We start from the raw sequence: 17,805 nt of genomic DNA, 5'->3' as shown, positions 1-17,805 counted from the left end.
GGAAAAGTCTAGGGTCAGGTAGAAAGGAGATAAGAAGTAGATGTGGCTTGCTGATCAGCAATAAAGGTAAACAGCCTGCAATGTGTAAGCTTGGCTGTCAGTTTGATGGGATTTGAAATAACCCCTGAGACATACCCGGACGTGTCTGTGAAGACATTTCCAGGGGAGTTTAACTGAGCAGGGAAGATGCTCACTGAATATAGGTAGTACCATTCCATGGCCTTAGGCCCTGAAGTGAATAAAAAGGAGAAAGTAAAGCGAACACCAGCATTCTTGTCTCCTTGCCCATGCCCTCTGTGCCATGGAGCACTACATCTTTTCTCAAACTCTGAGCCAAATTAACCTTCTTTTCCTTAAATTGTCTTTTTAAGGTGTTTTGTTACAGAAAAAGAAAAATGAGCAATACTCATTCCTCACCGTTAACATAGAGACTGTCTCGATCCAGAGTGTAGGGGCCCAGCTGAGTGACACCATTGGTTAGCTTGCTTAGCTCCAAGTACAGTTGCTCTCTAGCCGGGCCATGACCTGTGTGGTCAGGGTAATAGGTGCAAACTGTTTCCACTCCAGTGGCTTCTCCATTCTTCCTGGGACTATGGAGACAGAGTAAAAGTGATAATCATAAATGGTCTTGAGAATTGTTGGAGTGACACACAAAGAGGCCATCAGGAATAAGAGGTCTGGTATGGAGGCAGGAGTCCAGGCTTAGTAGAGATTAAGAGACTGAGTATTTGGTCCTAATTAGACATCTTCAGTAACCCCTTCTTAAATCAAGTAATGGGCAATATCGAACAAGCAGAGGCAGAAAGAAAGTAACAAATCCTGTAAAATACTGTCTTCTGGACATGATGTGGCTACTAGACTTATGAACTCACTGAAGCTGTGTTTACTTGCATAAAAGAAGAATCAAGTCAGCAAAACTTCTATTGTATATGAGGGTCTTACCCTTTGCTGTGGAACTATCAGCAGTTAATAGCTGCTGGAGAAGAGAGAACACTTTTTATTATTATTTTTATTGAGCTCTACATTTTTCTCTGCTTCCATCTCTACCTCTCTCCTCCCCTTCAACCCTCTCCCAAGTCCCCATGCTCCCAATTTACTCAGGAGATCTTGTCTTTTTCTACTTCCCATGTAGATTAGATCTATGTATGTCTCTCTTAGGGTACTCATTGTTTTGTAGGTTCTCTGGGATTGTGATTTGTGGGCTGGTTTTCTTTGCTTTATGTTTTAAAACCACTTAAGAGTGAGTACATGTGATAATTGTCTTTCTGTATCTGAGTTACCTCACTCAAAATGATTTTTTATAGCTCCATCCATTTTCCTGCAAAATTCCAGATGTCATTATTTTTTTCTGCAGTGTAGTACTCCATTGTGTAAATGTACCACATTTTCCTTATCCACTCTTCAATCAAAGTGCATTTAGATTGTTTCCAGTTTCTGGCTATGACAAACAATGCTGCTATGAACATAGTTGAGCTCATGTCTTTGTGGCATGATTGAGCATCCTTTGGATATATACCCAAAAGTGGTATTACTGGGTCTTGAGGAAGGTTGTTTCATAATTTTCTGAGAAATCGCCACACTGACATCCAAAGGTGTTGTACCATCTTGCATTCCCACCAGCAATGCAGGAGTGTTCCTTTTTCACCATAACCTCTCTAGCATAAGTTGTCATCAGTGTTTTTGATCTTGGCCATTCTTACAAGTGTAAGATGGAATCTCAGAGTTTTTTTGATTTACATTTCTTTGATGGCTAAGGATGTTGAGCATTTCTTTAAGTGTCTTTCAGCCACTTTAGATTCCTCTGTTGAGAGTTCTCTGTTTAGGTCTGCACTCCATTTTGTTTTTAATTGAATTATGTGTTCTTCTGATGACCAATTTCTTGAGTGCTTTGTATATTTTGGAGATCAGACCTCTGTCTGATGTAGGGTTAGTGAAGAACTTTTCCCATTCTGTAGGCTGTTGTTTTGTCTTGATGACCGTGTCCTTTGCTTTACAGAAGCTTTTATTAATTAAAATGGGGTCCCATTTATTAACTGTTTCTCTCAATGTCTTTGCTTCTGGGGTTATATTTAGGAAGTGGTCTCCTGTGCCAACGTGTCCAAGTGCACTTCCCATTTTCTCTTCTAGAAGGTTCAGTGTGACTGGCTTTATGTTGATGTCTTTGATTCATTTGGACCTGAGGTTCAGTTCCACTGGTCCTCCTGTCTGTTTTTATGCCAATACCAAGCTGTTTTCAGAACTGTAGCTCTGTAGTAGAGTTTGAAGTCGGGATTGTGATGCCTCCATAATTTTTTTGTTTTTTGTACAGGATTGTTTTGACTATCCTGGGTGTTTTGCTTTTTCATATGAAGTTGAGTACCATTCTTTCAAGGTTTGTGATCAGTTTTGCTGGAATTTTAATAGGCATTGCATTGAATCTTTGGTAAGATTGCCATTTTTACTATGTTAATTCTATTTACCCAAGAGCATGGGAGATCTTTCTACTTTGTGGTGTGTTGTTTAAATTTTTTCTTCAAAGATTTAAAGTTCTGGTCATACATGTCTTCCACTTGTTTGGTTAGAGTAACTCTGAGATACTTTATGCTATTTTTGGCTATTTTGAAGGGTGATGTTTCTCTGATTTCTTTCTCAGCTCATTTATCATTTGTGTACAGGAGGGCTACTAATTTTTTTGAGTTAATCTCGTGTATCCTACTGCATTAATGAAAATGTTTATGAGTTGTAGAAGTTCCTTGATAGAATTTGTGAGCTTCCTGATTGGTGCTGGCAATCAAATGTAGGTCCTTTAGAAGACTATCAAGTGCTATCAACTCACTGAACCATTCCCAATATTTTAGAAATAATAAATAACTAAAGGGTTATATGTTATTATGAAATTATCCAACAAAGTGTGTTTTAGTGCTTCTTCTCCCATCAGTTTCATCTCCTCAACCCTCTATCATCTCTGATATCCCTTTTCATAAAATACAAAATAAAATAATGAACATGGGTTAATTTAAGATGTGAGTTAGCCAGAAATACTCTTAAGCTATTAGCCAACCAGTGATTTAATTAATACAGTTTCTATGTGGTTATTTTGGGGCTGAGCAGCCAGGAACAAACAAGCGGCCTTCTCACTACACTTTTCTAAGGTTTTCTCTAACTGCTTTTTTTTCTCTGATTTCCTGGTCATTATATACCTATCTCGAAGCATGAGATGTAATCTCTCATTTTCTCCTTAATTCCTATACTTTCCTAATCTTCAAATCTTTCAATATTATCTCGTGGTTTCATTTGCCCATCTACAAAATCGACATAGTGATGTTATTGGCTTTTTAAAAAATCTGCCTAAGTTCAAGCCAGTCACACCTCTAGAGTGGATGGGGAGGAGCTCATAAGCAGCCATTACAAGGGGAGGCACTATGGTAGTTGATGGTGGGTAGAGAAGTAGTCAGTTTTCTTTGATGGTATAGCTACTAGCAGGTGGCCCCATATTCATGCACATATGAACATTACTAATTGGACATAGAGGCATAAAGTAAAGAAAAATAGAGGTTATAAAGTTGGGTAAGATACATGTTGGGGGATATCTGGACAGGGAAAATAAGGGATGGATATGACAATAAAATGCATATGTAAATGATATCCCCAAAATACATATTTAAAACACAAAATAACAGTGGTTGGAGAGATGGCTTGGTGGTTAAAAGCACTTACTGATCTTCTAGAGGTTCCAGCACTCACATGCCATATCACAGCAGCCTATAGCTTCAGTACCCTATTCTGACTTTCCATGGATAGCTGGTTCTCTTCTGGAGAATCCTGATTAATATAATACTATTACATATCCTACTGTACATAGAACAGCCACATATAATAATGACAATTTGGCAATTTCTCTTTCCTATACCCTAGTGTCTGAAACATGCTAACTGCTTGTTGTGTGTGAGCCATCAGGAACAGTTGAATAAATCTTGGAATCTATATAAAAAGAGTAGAACATCTTTTTTTGTAAAGGATAGAGTATGTCCCTTATGAAAGAGTTTCATTCATAATTTCTAGTGGTTTTGCAATATTAATCACAAAAAACTATGCTGGGATATGAGGACCATCTGGATATAACCATCTGTTACTGTTATTCCACTTATCACCAGGATTGATTTGGATGATTTGTTTGGTTAAACAGGTATCCACTTCTTCCATCAGCACCCATGTATATCCCTCCCAAGGCTGTATGTTTAAAGACAATGATTTTCACAAATAGGGGAGGACTGGTCTTCAATTAAGGGCATTGGAATAGTTGTGCTCCCTTGGAAAGAACAACCAAATAAGTTATGAAGAAATACTGTTCTGCATTTAAATGTTAAGTATCCCCTAGGTGTTCACACTGTACAGGCATGATCCCTAGGGAGAGCTACTGGGATGGGGGGAATGTTGAAGCTGAGTGAAAGGTCTTTAGATCACTATGGGGTGTGTTGTCAAGAAAACTGTAAGACTGCAGCTTTCTCATCTTTCCACTTTTACTTTTTGCCTGGACAAGGTTAATTTAGGTCTGTTGACACTCCATGAGTCAAAAGTGATAATCCATCTGATTGTGGATAAAGATGACTCTAAAACTGTGATCAAAATTAAACTTTTCTCTTAGGTTTGCGATGTAGCTCAGTTGGTAGAGAGCTGATGTAATTAATATGCATGAGACTTTGAGTACCATTTTTCTACCACCATATACAATGGGCCTGGTATTATAGACCAGTAATCCCAGCACTCAAGAGGTGAAGACAAGAGAATAACAAGTTCAAGGAAACACACTAAATTTTTGCAAGCTTCAAAAACAACAACAACAAGCCAACAAAAATCAAACTATCAAAAAGCCCCTTTTCTTTGTAAGTTAATTATTACATGGATTTGTTTTGTTTTGTTTAGCTTTGGCTTTGTTTGTTTGTTTCTGTGATAGAAACTAATACAAACTATATGAGAGATTTAAGAATGAGAGAGTATAAAATCCGGCCTAACCCAGGGGCTGCAAAAAGGCTGAGACCAAAAGGAAGAACTAGTCATAGAGAAGTGTGTGTAGAAACTTCACCATGTTTTCCTGGGTGGTCTTCTCTATAGGTCTCACCTGAGTGAAGTCAGTCTACAACCAGAATACAGTAGGCCAACGCTGCTTTTTTGGAACAAAGGTTTGAGCTGCGAAGAAAAGAGAGGACTCAGTTAAATATACAGTCTGAGTAGAGAGAAAGGGGAGAGGGCAAGAAAGAAGTGAGATTGTAGAAGGGGTAGGATGGGGAGACAGTGGGTGTGGCAAGTGGGGATGTGAATGAGACTGGGAAGGTGAGAGAGGCTGTAGAGATGTAAATCAGTTAAAATCTGTAGCAAGGGTACTCTTGAGTGTGGAATAAAGGATGTGGGTGTGGACCAGTGGCAGGATAATAAAGGCAAGTGGTCACGGTTTTAGTTGGACTGTTGGGCAGGTGAAAGTGGACAGAACTCGAGTGAGCTGGTAGGCCTTCAGTGACTGTGTCAAGAAAGGGATGATTGGGGATAAGAGAGATGGAAGAGGAACTAGTGGGTGTAGCAAGAAAAAGGCAGGAAGGGTTGGGATGGGTGGGCCCAGTACCGGTGTGGGCAGATACCAGAATGAAGGACAAGAGGGGGAAGTATGCAGTGTGAGATAGGGGCGGGGGTTAGTGAATGGATTGGGAATTAAGAAATTAGTGTGGCTGGAGAAGGTGAATAGAACATTTATGGCTAGTGCAAGTGATGTGAATACATCACCAATGATAAGGGTAAGAGAGGTAGACAGGATAGAGTGGGTAGGTTATCAGTTAGCAAAACAAGAGGTTGTCAAGGCTGAAAAGAGTGAGTGGGGCAAAAGGTAGCAAGACCTATGTGGTAGGTAGGAGTAAGTATAACAAGATGGGAGTTTTAGTGGGGCTGTAATGAAGGGGTGGGGAAAGGCAGATGAGCAAGTCTTGAATTCACAGAGAAGCAGTAAGTAGATGTGGTTAGGGAGGTATAGGAAGACTTGGAATGCAATCCATGTATTCATATCTAGGGCAACAGTTCAGGATGTCTCTACCAGAATTAAAAACAATCTTATACAATAAAGGATTGTCTGGAGGCATTACCATCCCTGACTTCAAACTCTATTACAGAGCTACAATATTGAAAACAGCTTGGTATTGGCATAAAAACAGAGAAGTCGACCAATGGAATCGAATAGAAGACCCTCACATCAATCCACAAACCTATGAACACCTGATTTTCGATAAAGGAGCTAAAAGTATACAATGGAAAAAAGAGATCATCTTCAACAAATTGTGCTGGCAAAACTGGATGTCAATCTGTAGAAAAATGAAAATAGATCCATATCTATCACCATGCACAAAACTCAAGTCCAAATGGATTAAAGACCTCAATATCAGTCTGAACACACTGAACCTGATAAAAGAGAAAGTGGGAAGTACTCTACAACACATGGGCACAGGAGACCACTTCCTACGTATAACCCCAGCAGCACAGACATTAAGGGCAACATTGAATAAATGGGACCTACTAAAACTGAGAAGCTTCTGTAAAGCAAAGGACACTGTCACTAAGACACAAAGGCAACCCACTGACTGGGAGAAGATCTTCACCAACCCTGCAACCGACAAAGGTCTGATCTCCAAAATATATAAAGAACTCAAGAAACTAAACCGTAAAAGGCTAATCAACCCAATTATAAAATGGGGCACTGAGCTGAAGAGAGAATTCTCAACAGAAGAAGTTCAAATGGCCAAAAGACACTTAAGGTCATGCTCAACTTCCTTAGCAATCAGGGAAATGCAAATCAAGACAACTTTAAGATACCATCTTACACCTGTCAGAATGGCTAAAATAAAAAACACCAATGACAGCCTTTGCTGGAGAGGTTGTGGAGAAAGGGGTACACTCATCCATTGCTGGTGGGAATGCAATCTTGTGCAACCACTTTGGAAATCAGTGTTGCGGTTTCTCAGGAAATTCGGGATCAACCTACCCCTGGACCCAGCAATACCACTCTTGGGAATATACCCAAGTGATGCCCTATCATATGACAAGAGCATTTGTTCAACTATGTTCATAGCAGTATTATTTGTAATAGCCAGAACCTGGAAACAACCTAGATGCCCTTCAATGGAAGAATGGATGAAGAAAGTGTGGAATATATACATATTAGAGTACTACTCAGCGGTAAAAAACAATGACTTCTCGAATTTTGCATGCAAATGAATGGAAATAGAAAACACTATCCTGAGTGGGGTAACCCAGACCCAAAAAGATGAACATGGGATGTACTCACTCATAATTGGTTTCTAGCCATAAATAAAAGACATTGAGCCTATAATTCGTGATCCTAGAGAAGCTAAATAAGAAGGTGAACCCAAAGAAAAACATATAGGAACCCTCCTGAATATTAACCTTCATCAGGCGATGAAAGGAGACAGAAACAGAGACCCACATTGGAGTACCGGACTGAAATCTCAAGGTCCAAATCAGGAGCAGAAGGAGAGAGAGCACGAGCAAGGAACTCAGGACCGCAATGGGTGCACCCACACACTGAGACAATGGGGATGTTCTATCAGGTACTCACCAAGGCCAGCTGGCCTGGGTCTGAAAAAGTCTGGGATAAAACTGGACTTGCTGAACATAGCGGACAATGAGGACTACTGAGAACTCAAGAACAATGGCAGTGGGTTTTTGATCCTACTGCACGTACTGGCTTTGTGGGAGCCTAGGCAGTTAGGATGCTCACCTTACTAGACCTGGATGGAGGTGGGTGGTCCTTGGACTTCCCACAGGGTAGGGAACCCTGATTGCTCTTTGGGCTGATGAGGGAGGGGGACTTGATCGGGGGAGGGGGAGGGGAAATGGGAGGCGGTGGCGGGGAGGAGGTAGAAATCTTTAATAAATAAATAAATTAAAAAAATAAAAAAAAGAAAAGAAACGTGAGTGGGCATTAGTTGGTGAAGTAACAGAGGGGCATGGGTACGGATGGAGTAGGTGGGCCAATCATCCCTGCCTAGAACTAGATACAGGAGGGCTACACTTGAAGAAGTAAAAGAGACACCAGTGAGTGGGACAAGAAGGCAGGAGTGGAGTGGGTGGATGGAGTACCAGTGTGCTATGCGAAGGAAGAGGGTGTGAGCGGAGAGAGCAGGTGAGCCTTAAGTAGGTAAGGCTGAAGGTAGGCAGAGTATCATGAATATAACACAAGGGACGCATGTGGTGGATGGTGAGTAAAACAAGAAAGAGAAGTGGATGAGGCTTTAATGGGTGAGTGGGGCAAGAAGGGGGCAGGTAAGGCTGGAGTAGGGGAGCAAGACCAAAGGCGATGGAGTGGGTGAGGCGAGGGAAGGGAGCAGGAGTCTCACCAGAAGCTGCAGGACTTTCTCCACTTTGTTGAACTTGGCATACCCTGGGCCCCACATATCTTCCGTGTATGGTAGGTTGGTAATAGTGAAGTTAAGAGTGCACAGCAGTGGAGCAGAGCTTGAGGCTGCAATTAGATTAGGAGAGAAGTTAAGTCCTGAGTCATATTGGAACTAGATCTAGGGTTTAGGACACAGTCTATATTCATATCACTGCGATCCATGTATTCATATCTAGGGCAACAGTTCAGGATGTCTCTACCAGAATTTAAAAAAAAATCCAACTTATTTTGAATGATACAAATAATAGTAATTAAACACAGATGGCAATTAAAATATCAATATCAATGTGCTTTCAGCCTTGGTAAGATAGCATGTTTTGCAACAGACAGCAGTTACTACAGGGACTCTTAACTAGTCAAAGTGCTGAGAATAAGTGTTCAGTAATTAGATATGAATAGAACATCTATCTACATCACCTCCTGGAAAGCCAAGGTAGTATCACAGAAGCGCAGGAAGAGGGAAGGTAAGAGCAGGATGGGGAAGAGCCCTGTAGGATATGGTCTTCAGGACACCACATGGCTGCAGCTCTTAACTCACAGCTGCTTTCACCTATCCAAGGGTGGGCCTAGCGAAGTTCTAACATGAATGGAGGAGGGGCTCACTAGCCCATCTGGTTCTGAGGAGCTATTGCAAGTAAGAGTTTCTGGGGGTGGTGGGAAAGACAAGCTCTTCAGTTGTGTGGCTACTGGTAGATCACAGATGCCTCTATCACTGCTTTGGATTAATTCCCTTCTTTTACTGTTGATCCCCTTCATGCAACAACATGGCAGCTGTACATTGCTTTATCCATGCAACATTGCCATGTTTGCTCACTCCTCCAAGCAGGATCAATTATCAGCTCAGAGTAAGACCTTGGATCAGAGAGCTCTGGTAAGAAAAGGCCTTTAGAGCCATAGAATTTATCTGTTTTGTCATACGTACGGGTGTGTGGTGTGCATATATGTATGTGTGTTTGCATACATGTGGGGCATGTGTGTACACATGTATGAGAGCCAAGGTTGATGTTAGGTGTCTTCTCCAATCAGTCTATCTTATATATTGTGGCAAGATCTCTCAAAGACAACCCAGAGCTTGCCCTTTCTGCTCATCTGGCTATTCAGTCTTTTTGGAGACAGGCAGGCTGCTATGCTCACCCAGATTTAATATGGGTTCTTGGGAGCCCACACTATGATCCTCATGCTTAATTAAGAAACATTTACTTATTAAACCACCCCTCGGCACTATATTTCCAAGATGACACCTGAAGATAAATAACAGAGACTCAACTCTGGCTTTTACTTTTACAAGTATAAGCAATACAAGCATGTATGCATACAAACAGAGGGGGGGGAGGGATGGAGGGAGGGAGAGGGAGAGAGAAAGAGACATATAGACTTCTTGGTCATTTGGTCAAGTAGGTCAAACTAGGAGGCTGATAAAATCCTGATTTGCTGTTTTTATACATTGCTTCCTGCACAAATTTCTTCTTGGCTAACTGGTCTGCTATTTAAAATTCTTCCAAGAGTTTGAGAAAGATTTAGAAATTTGTAGACACCTACATTAGGAAACAGGAACCTGAGAATGGCTTTGGAAGCTTGATTCTGGGGTGGGAAATACCTGAGATTTAGCTGAGAATTCTCGGACCTTTGAGGACCCTCTCATCCACCAAGGGTCAACCTTAGGATCCCCTTTAACATACTACTCTACCCGTCATCTTGCCTCCTGTGATTACAGAAGTCACCAGAAGTATTTTCAGAGAGAATTTTACCTGTGAGATTGGAGATGGGAGCTGGCATAGTTGAAGAAACAATGTTCACCATAGACACTGTGGGGGAAAAGACATCCATTTGAAGACATCATCTGGGGATGACACTAGGGTGTCCCAGTCTGGGTTCTGCTAGGGTTTAAAGTGCTGTACACCTCAGGCTGCAGGTTAGTTGAAGAGTGGAATGGAGACAATAGGCTATTTTTTTTTTTTCATTTCAAAGGGCTGGGTATAGGGATAGGTGTGGTAGACAATTAAGGAAACTTAGAATACTCACTTCTGGGAGTGGTAGCCAGGATCTGGTGTGTGTAACCTACATGGACAACAGGAGATTTAAACTCTAGTGGAACTGAGGGAAAGAAGGAGTGGGAAAGGAGGGTGTGGGCTCCACAATACGGCAAAGCACAGATGACCGTTGCTCACCATTGACATAGAGACTGTTCTTGTCCAGGATGTAGGGGCCCAGCTGGGTGACACCCTGGGTCAGACTGCTTATCTCCCCATATATCTGCTCATTTTCCAGCCTATGGCCAGCAGGGTCTAGGTGGTGGGTGCAGGTGGCATCCGCCCCTGTGGCACTTCCATTTTTCTCAGACCTGGGAAGGGTAGATGAGGAGAATGGTGATAAACTGGCTGCTTAAAGAGGGATCCAGAAATGCCTGGTGCAGCACATGAAGGGTTCAGAGGAGCAGAAATATCTGATAGAGACTTACAAAGTCAGTTGTAGATTTTCTATCATATTGACTGCCGGTAATGTGTGACCCTGAGCAGACAGTGAGTCCAGAATTATTGTCAATTGCAAGAATCAAATAAACAAGGGTATGTTATGGGAAAAGGAGAGGTCACAAGTGAAACGTTTGAAGAATAACGTTTGGGGCACCAAAGGTCAACATTAGGGAGCAAAAAGAGCATATTTGTCTTAAGACAAACCATGTGGGCCAACTTCAAAGTTCATAGGAAATGTTCATTTATTCCTAAGTAAGGAGAAGAAGGAGGAAATTCAAAATGGAAGAACAGAAGGTATTCCAATCTGTTGATGAATTGTGGGACAAGAGATAGAATCAGGAGACATTTTGGTACGAGATAAGGTACCTCCCAAATTCACTTGTGCATAAGACATTCAGAAGTGCAGCAAGGAATTTGAACACAATCCTTGGACTGAGAGCACTTTAAGCAACTCCAGCCTGCTATTCTGAAGACTCACCTGAGCAAGATCAGCCTGCAGCCAGAATGCAATGGACCAACACTGGTTTTATTGAACAAGGGCCTGAGCTGTGGAGAAAGGAGAAAGGTGAGGAGAAGCAGTGAGGGATAAAGTCAGGACAAAAGAGAACTGAGCAAAGCAGGCATTGTGAGTGGGATTTGCATATGTATAGTCAGGATGAGGTGGGCAGTGGCTTCTTCCAGGATCAAGGCATGGCATGGCCAGCAGGTGGGGCTAGATGCAGAAAGCAGGACTCTCACCAGGCTCTGCAGGGTTCTGTCCATGATATTGAACTTCCTGGATCCAGGGTGACCCATTTCCTCCTCAAACTCCAGGTTAATGATGGTGAAGTTGATGCTGAAAGGCACCAGGACAGGGCCTGCAGCTGCAGAGGGTATTAGAGGAAGACATGTGCTCAACCTCTTATTGTTCTCTAGACTTCAGTATGGAGCAACAGCTATGCGCATATTCAAGCACTGTAGAGATACTTTCCTGTAGGAAGCACACTTGTTTTCGGGGGAAGAGACATCACAACGGCTTCAATTTAATTACCAAGAAGAAATCGGACTGTAGTTGAGAGGTAACTTCACCATGAAGCAGAATGGAAGCTTATCTGTCCCTCTAGGGAGCTATCATACATGGCTTCTGAGTTTTATAATGTAAACTATTTTTCTCTTTTATTTTTTATTTTACTATGCTGACTTATATAAGACCACTTTCATGCAAGCCTATAATGTGCTTATCAGTGACCATTTCTAAGCACAGGCCACTTACTTCCTTTTTTCTGTTCCTCCCTCTCCTATTACATCAGTTGCCTAAGACAGAAACATTCAAGTTTCTTGTCATCTACTCATGTGCAATTACATATAAATGCATATATAATCTAAGAACCACAAATAAGAGAAAACATGTGATATTAGTTTTTTTTTGAGACTAACTTAATTCACAACATATTGGTTACATCCATGTTCCTATAATTGAAATAATTTGTTCTTTATTGCTGAAGTGTTCCAATGTTCATATGGAGTACCTTTTCTTTACCCATTCTTTTTTTGGTAAACATATTAACACAACTTGCCAGTCAATTGGTTAGTTATAGAAATTAAGTAGCTGTTCTAAACTGAATTATTATATAAATCAATTCTTAACTAGTTTCAATCTATGAGAAGACTAAGGAAAATGTATAAATGAAACATCAGGAAGATAGATCAATTGGTGATGTGACTGCTAAAAAATCATGAAAATTCAAGTTCAGATTTCTAGTACCCACGTTAAAAGAAAAAAAAAAAAGTCAAGCACTGTTGTGTGAGTCTGTAACCACAGCTCTGAAGGGGCAGAGACAGTAGATTCTTGGAGCCCACTGGTTAGCCAGCTTAATTGAACTGGTGAGCTTTATATGCAGTGTGAGAACCTATCTTAAAACCATGAAAGGACTGGAGAGGTGGCTCAGTAATTAAGACTATTGGTAGTTTTTATTTCAGAGTTCTCAGTGCCCACATTGTAGCTTACAACCATGAATAAGTCCAGTTCTAGAGTATCTGATGACCTCTTCTGTTCTCTGAGGGTACGGCGTGCATTAAAAACACCATACACATAAAAATAAAGTAAATAAGGTAAAGAGTCATCCAGAAAGGCAGCCGTGATTGACCTTTGGCCTCCACGTGCATGGACTTATAACCTGCACATGCACCTGCACACATGAGAATAGCCACACATACGGTGGGAGGTTCAGGGGGTAAAGGCACTTACTGCCGAGACTGATGACTCAAGCTTGATCCCTGGAACTAACATGGTGGAAGAAAGAGAAATCAGTTCCCTCAAGTTGTGCTCTAATCTGCACACATGGCATGGCATGCATACAGATATGTGCACATGTGCAAATACACAAACAATAAGAAAATTCTTGGAGGAAACACACATTCTGGATTTTTGTGTCTCAGAACAGCGTATCCCTTTGGATGAAAATGTAATTTGTTATCTTTTAACAGAAATTAAAGATTGATTATGATGAGTCTTTAAACAGTTTTAAATTTTAGTTAAAATGTTTCATACAGGTACATATTTTGCATTGAATATTTTCTTTATCTCCTCCACATGCTCCCACTCTTTCATTTTTCATATTATCTCCTCTCATTTGCCTCTTTTGTTATCCCAGAAAACTTTACTTTTATTTTATATATGTGTGTATATAATATATATTCACAATTTTATGTGAATATAAAGTCTAGGAATCACAAATAATAGAAAGGTATGACATTTGTCCTTTTGAGACGGTGTCAATTCACTTAATAGGATTAGGAGATGTTGATGCAGTTCCCATTTCACAGATGTAAAGACTGAGCCAATGAGAATATGTGAGAATGTGTGTTGGATTTAAATTCTTTTTATATTTTTAGCAATGTGTTATTATTTCTCTGACTTTATATGTGTGTGCCATATATATACAGGTGCTGTTGAGGCCAGAGAAGGCAATGCATCCCCTGCAACTGGAATTAAACGTGAGTGTGGATCCTCTGGAGAAGCAGCCCTCTGAACTGTTATGTCATCCCTCCAGTCCATTTTTAATATTTTTGATATTTCAAGTGCTGGTTTTCAATACAACCCCTGATCCTGAATACATGACAATGTATTATAGCCATCTAATTTTTAGGAATCTTGGGGTTTGAAGGAGAAATTTCTCCCACAGTCTCATGTGTTAGAACTTTCCGTGCACAGCTGGTGGTACTGCTTGGGAAGGTTATGGAAGCTTTAGGGGGTGGAGTCTTGCTGGAGGAAGTAAGCTCAGTTCCAATTTCCTTCTAATTCCTGACAAGCAATAAGATCAGTCAACCTCCTGCTCCTACTACAGTGTGTTCTCTGCCATGACAGATTATGCCCTTCAAACAGTAAGCCAGAACAAACCCTTACTCCCCAAAGCAGCTTCTTGTTGGGTACTTTATCACAGAAATGAGAAAACAATTTATACAAACTTTTATGTCATCAGATTGCACAGTTCACAGAACTGGAGTCAAACACAAGTGGCTTACAAGCACCGAACCGAGTGGTGAGCAGATGGGTTTTCCTGCTCTACTTAAAGATGTTTCTGGTATCTTTGGCAGTTGCCACAAGAAAATATTCTAGGATAGTTGGGGAAGAAATGCAGGAAATCCAGAAATGACTGGTTCATAGATTTTGGACAAATCATTCTTTAAAATTCTGCTAAAAAGTTATGACAACACTCCTGTAGTTAGGAAGTTGATCCACATTTACACTGGGGGCATACTAGTAATTTAGCAAGAATATCTTATCTATTTAACTTATTTAACAAGATTGTTTTTCTTTCCTGCTTTCCTTTGTTTTCTAGCTTCTTGTGTAGCCCAGGTTAACTTCAAATTCTCTATGTGACCAGCAGTGACCTTAAACTTCTGGTCCTTATGCCTCTACTTTCCAAGTTACAAGCAAGAACTTCACTGCTCAATTTGTGTGATGCTGGTTGGAGCTTAGAACTTCATGAATGCTAGGCAAGTATTTTGTCAACTAAGCTATATCTTCAGTGCCAAAAATAATTATTAAAACAAACTCATTGATTACTAGATAGACTAGATATTTATTGCTTAATGTGCTGGTTCCTCATACAGCAGCTACTACAGACTAAATAAATCCCCTTGGTGAACAGCCTTGATGAAATATACCATTGTCAGGAATGCTGGGTGATTTAGAACAGTAGAATTCAGAAGTAGGTTCTAAGGGATGCTTTAGGATAAAGGGTGCTAGGGAAGTGTTTGATAATTAAAGATTCCTCAGTGACCTGGGAAAAGCCTGTGAGATCCATTTGGGACCCTCTGGGATTATTCATCTGCCCTCTGCCGATCTTTTAAATGACTGGGAGAATCTCAACAGAAGAGAATTCATACCTGTGGGTGCTGAAGAAGTGTTTGGCATTCCTTCAGAAACAGTAGCCATCACTAATGCTGAAAAGCAAAAACAATTTAATTGTTTTGACTAGGGAACCTTTGCATGGGGGGGATACAAGGAAGCGGCCCCTTCCCTGTTCATCCCTAAATGAAGGTGAATTTCAGGCATGGAATAGAGATTCCGGTTCATGGGCTTACTCACTAATACTGGAGCCTCAAGATACTCACTCCCGTGGGTGGTGGCCAGAGTCTGCTGCGTATAACCTGCATAGATAACAACAAAATAGTGGAAATGGGGTGGGGTTGAGAAGCAGTGGTGTGGGAGGAAAGGAGCATGACTCTGAAATATAGCTCACCATTGACATAGAGACTGTTTTTGTCCAAGGTGTAGGGCCCTAGCTTCATGATGCCTTTGTTCAGTCTTCTCAGCTCCCAGTACAGACGCTTTCTGTCCAGCCCTCCACTAGAAGTGTTGGGCTGGTAGGTGCAGATAGCATCTACTCCTGTGGCTGTTCCATTGTTCTCAGGCCTGGGAAGGGCAGACAGGGGGATTGGTATTAAATAGATTACCTAGGGAGGGATCCAGACGTGTCTGTCATAAAACTGGAAAGGGCCAGAAGAAATAGAACATCTGGTATATTTGCTGAAGAGATGGGCTTACCCTCTCTGAATGTACTGATTTCTAGTAGCTACCTTGTGGCTGTGAGCAGACATGGAGTGAGACTGAGAGACTCAAACCTATGTCCTCATGTCACAGGGTCTAGAGAACTCCTATTTACAATAGATGAAAACTGGGATTGGGAGTGGGAAATTGTCTTAAGAGAAGTCCTATGCACTGAACTTTAAAACAGCACCTGCAATCCTCCTTTATTCCAAAGTCAGGGATAAAGGAAAGAATTAAGAGTATTAGGATTCTGTATGTGGGGGTTTGCAAGCTTTGGGGACAGCTGAGGAGGCAATGTGGTACGTGTCCTAAATTCCCCAAAGTTGAGGACATAAAGACAGAAGGTAAGCTGACTAAACTGGTTTAGAAATACTTGAGGAAAGACTGCCTGGTCCAGTGTGTGTGTGTGTGTGTGTGTGTGTGTTCATGCTTATGTATGTATATGGAGGTTAGAGAATAACCTTGAGTGTTTATTCTTTCTTGGGAGCCATCTGTTTTTTGAGATAGATCTCTCTGTGTCTGTCTGTCTATGAGACCTAGGGATCACTGATTTTTGGAAGGTCGACTGGTCAGCCAATCCCAAGGATCCTCCAGTATCTACTTCTCCAATGCTGGGTTTACAAGCACATGCCATCATCACTGGCTTTTTATGTGGGTGCTGGGAATCAAACTCAGGTCCTCATGCTTGGTCAGCAAGTACTTTATTGACTGTACTATCTTGCAGCCCCTAGACTATTATTATAAGGTCTCACCTGAGCATTGTTAGTCTGCATCCAGAGTACAGGGGGCCGACACTGGTTTTACTAAACAGTGCTTTAAGCTGAGGAGAAAGGTAAGAGGCATGAGAACAATGCTGAGGATTTGGTTAGGGTCTTCTTCTTGGTTGTGACATGGTTTGGTGAGTGCAGCTTCCATTTGTGGGTGGGCCTTTATACACTGGGGGGAGGGGTTATCTCACCAGGCTCTGCAGAAGTCTCTCAGTGACATTGAACTTCCTAGATCCTGGGTGACCCATATCATCCACATACTCCAGATTAGTGACAGTAAAGTTGATGGTAAAAGGCACTGGAATGGGACCTGCTACTGCCAGAGGAGGGAAGGGATGTGAGAAACACAATATCTGAACTTTATCTTATTTTCTCTTTCTGAACTTGACTTGGGGTGTACAAATACACCTTCTATCACTCAGAAGGAGTTTCTTCAAAAGTGGACAGTTTCCACCTAGAGAACATCAGTTTCACCTGATAGTTATCAAGGATGAATGGGATTCTTCTAGACTGGTAAATATATTATCAACCAGAAAGGAATTATGTTTGACTTTCAGGAGAATGAAAGTTACATAAGCATTCTCTTTTCTTTGAATTTTTGTTTAAACCAAATGTTTTCTTGACATCTGCTTATTCACTGAATACGTGTGTGTGTGTGTGTGTGTGTGTGTGTGTGTGTGTGTGTGTAGATATAGATGTGATTGAGCATATGTGCATACACTTTTGTGTGCATATGCACATAGGTTTGGGGTAATGTGTATTTGGGAGTGCATACATTTGGATGACAGAGGACAGCCTATATTGCTTTCCTTCAGGAATTGTCCATCTTGCTCTTCTTGAGACAAGGTCTTTCATTGGCCAGGTACTCATCAAGTAGGCTTGAATGGCTGTCTAGTGAGTTTCAGTGATCAAGGCTATATCTCCCATGAGCTAGGATTGTTAGTACCTGACACCAAATCACTTTCTTCCTTCTTTCCTTTTCTTCTTTCTCTCCTTCTCTCTTCCCTTATCTCTTCTTTCTTCTTTCTCTCTTCTCTCTCACCCCCCTCTCTCCTCTAACACACATGGGTTTTGGGAAATCGAATTCTGATTTTCAAG

At 41.2% G+C, this 17,805-nt stretch overlaps 1 protein-coding gene across 1 annotated transcript in view; it reads right to left on the bottom strand.

The window, feature by feature from the left end:
• Muc16 (mucin 16, cell surface associated) overlaps positions 1 to 17,805 on the bottom strand; it is a 223,289-nt gene that overhangs the window by 53,494 nt on the left and 151,990 nt on the right. The window contains exons 30-41 of the mRNA XM_075967627.1: positions 16,899 to 17,020; positions 16,693 to 16,760; positions 15,633 to 15,805; positions 15,505 to 15,540; positions 15,277 to 15,333; positions 11,644 to 11,768; positions 11,384 to 11,451; positions 10,603 to 10,775; positions 10,457 to 10,492; positions 8,376 to 8,500; positions 5,099 to 5,166; positions 418 to 590 (exon numbers count right to left, since the gene is read on the bottom strand). Of these exons, the coding sequence (XP_075823742.1) occupies positions 418 to 590; positions 5,099 to 5,166; positions 8,376 to 8,500; positions 10,457 to 10,492; positions 10,603 to 10,775; positions 11,384 to 11,451; positions 11,644 to 11,768; positions 15,277 to 15,333; positions 15,505 to 15,540; positions 15,633 to 15,805; positions 16,693 to 16,760; positions 16,899 to 17,020 (1,224 nt within the window). The remainder of the gene's footprint in view (positions 1 to 417; positions 591 to 5,098; positions 5,167 to 8,375; positions 8,501 to 10,456; positions 10,493 to 10,602; positions 10,776 to 11,383; positions 11,452 to 11,643; positions 11,769 to 15,276; positions 15,334 to 15,504; positions 15,541 to 15,632; positions 15,806 to 16,692; positions 16,761 to 16,898; positions 17,021 to 17,805) is intronic.

The sequence above is a fragment of the Microtus pennsylvanicus genome, chromosome 3, assembly GCF_037038515.1.
Source record: "Microtus pennsylvanicus isolate mMicPen1 chromosome 3, mMicPen1.hap1, whole genome shotgun sequence".
Lineage (NCBI taxonomy): Eukaryota > Metazoa > Chordata > Mammalia > Rodentia > Cricetidae > Microtus > Microtus pennsylvanicus.
The sequence above is the reverse complement of the archived record's forward strand: the minus strand, read 5'-3'. Positions and strand labels throughout refer to the sequence as shown.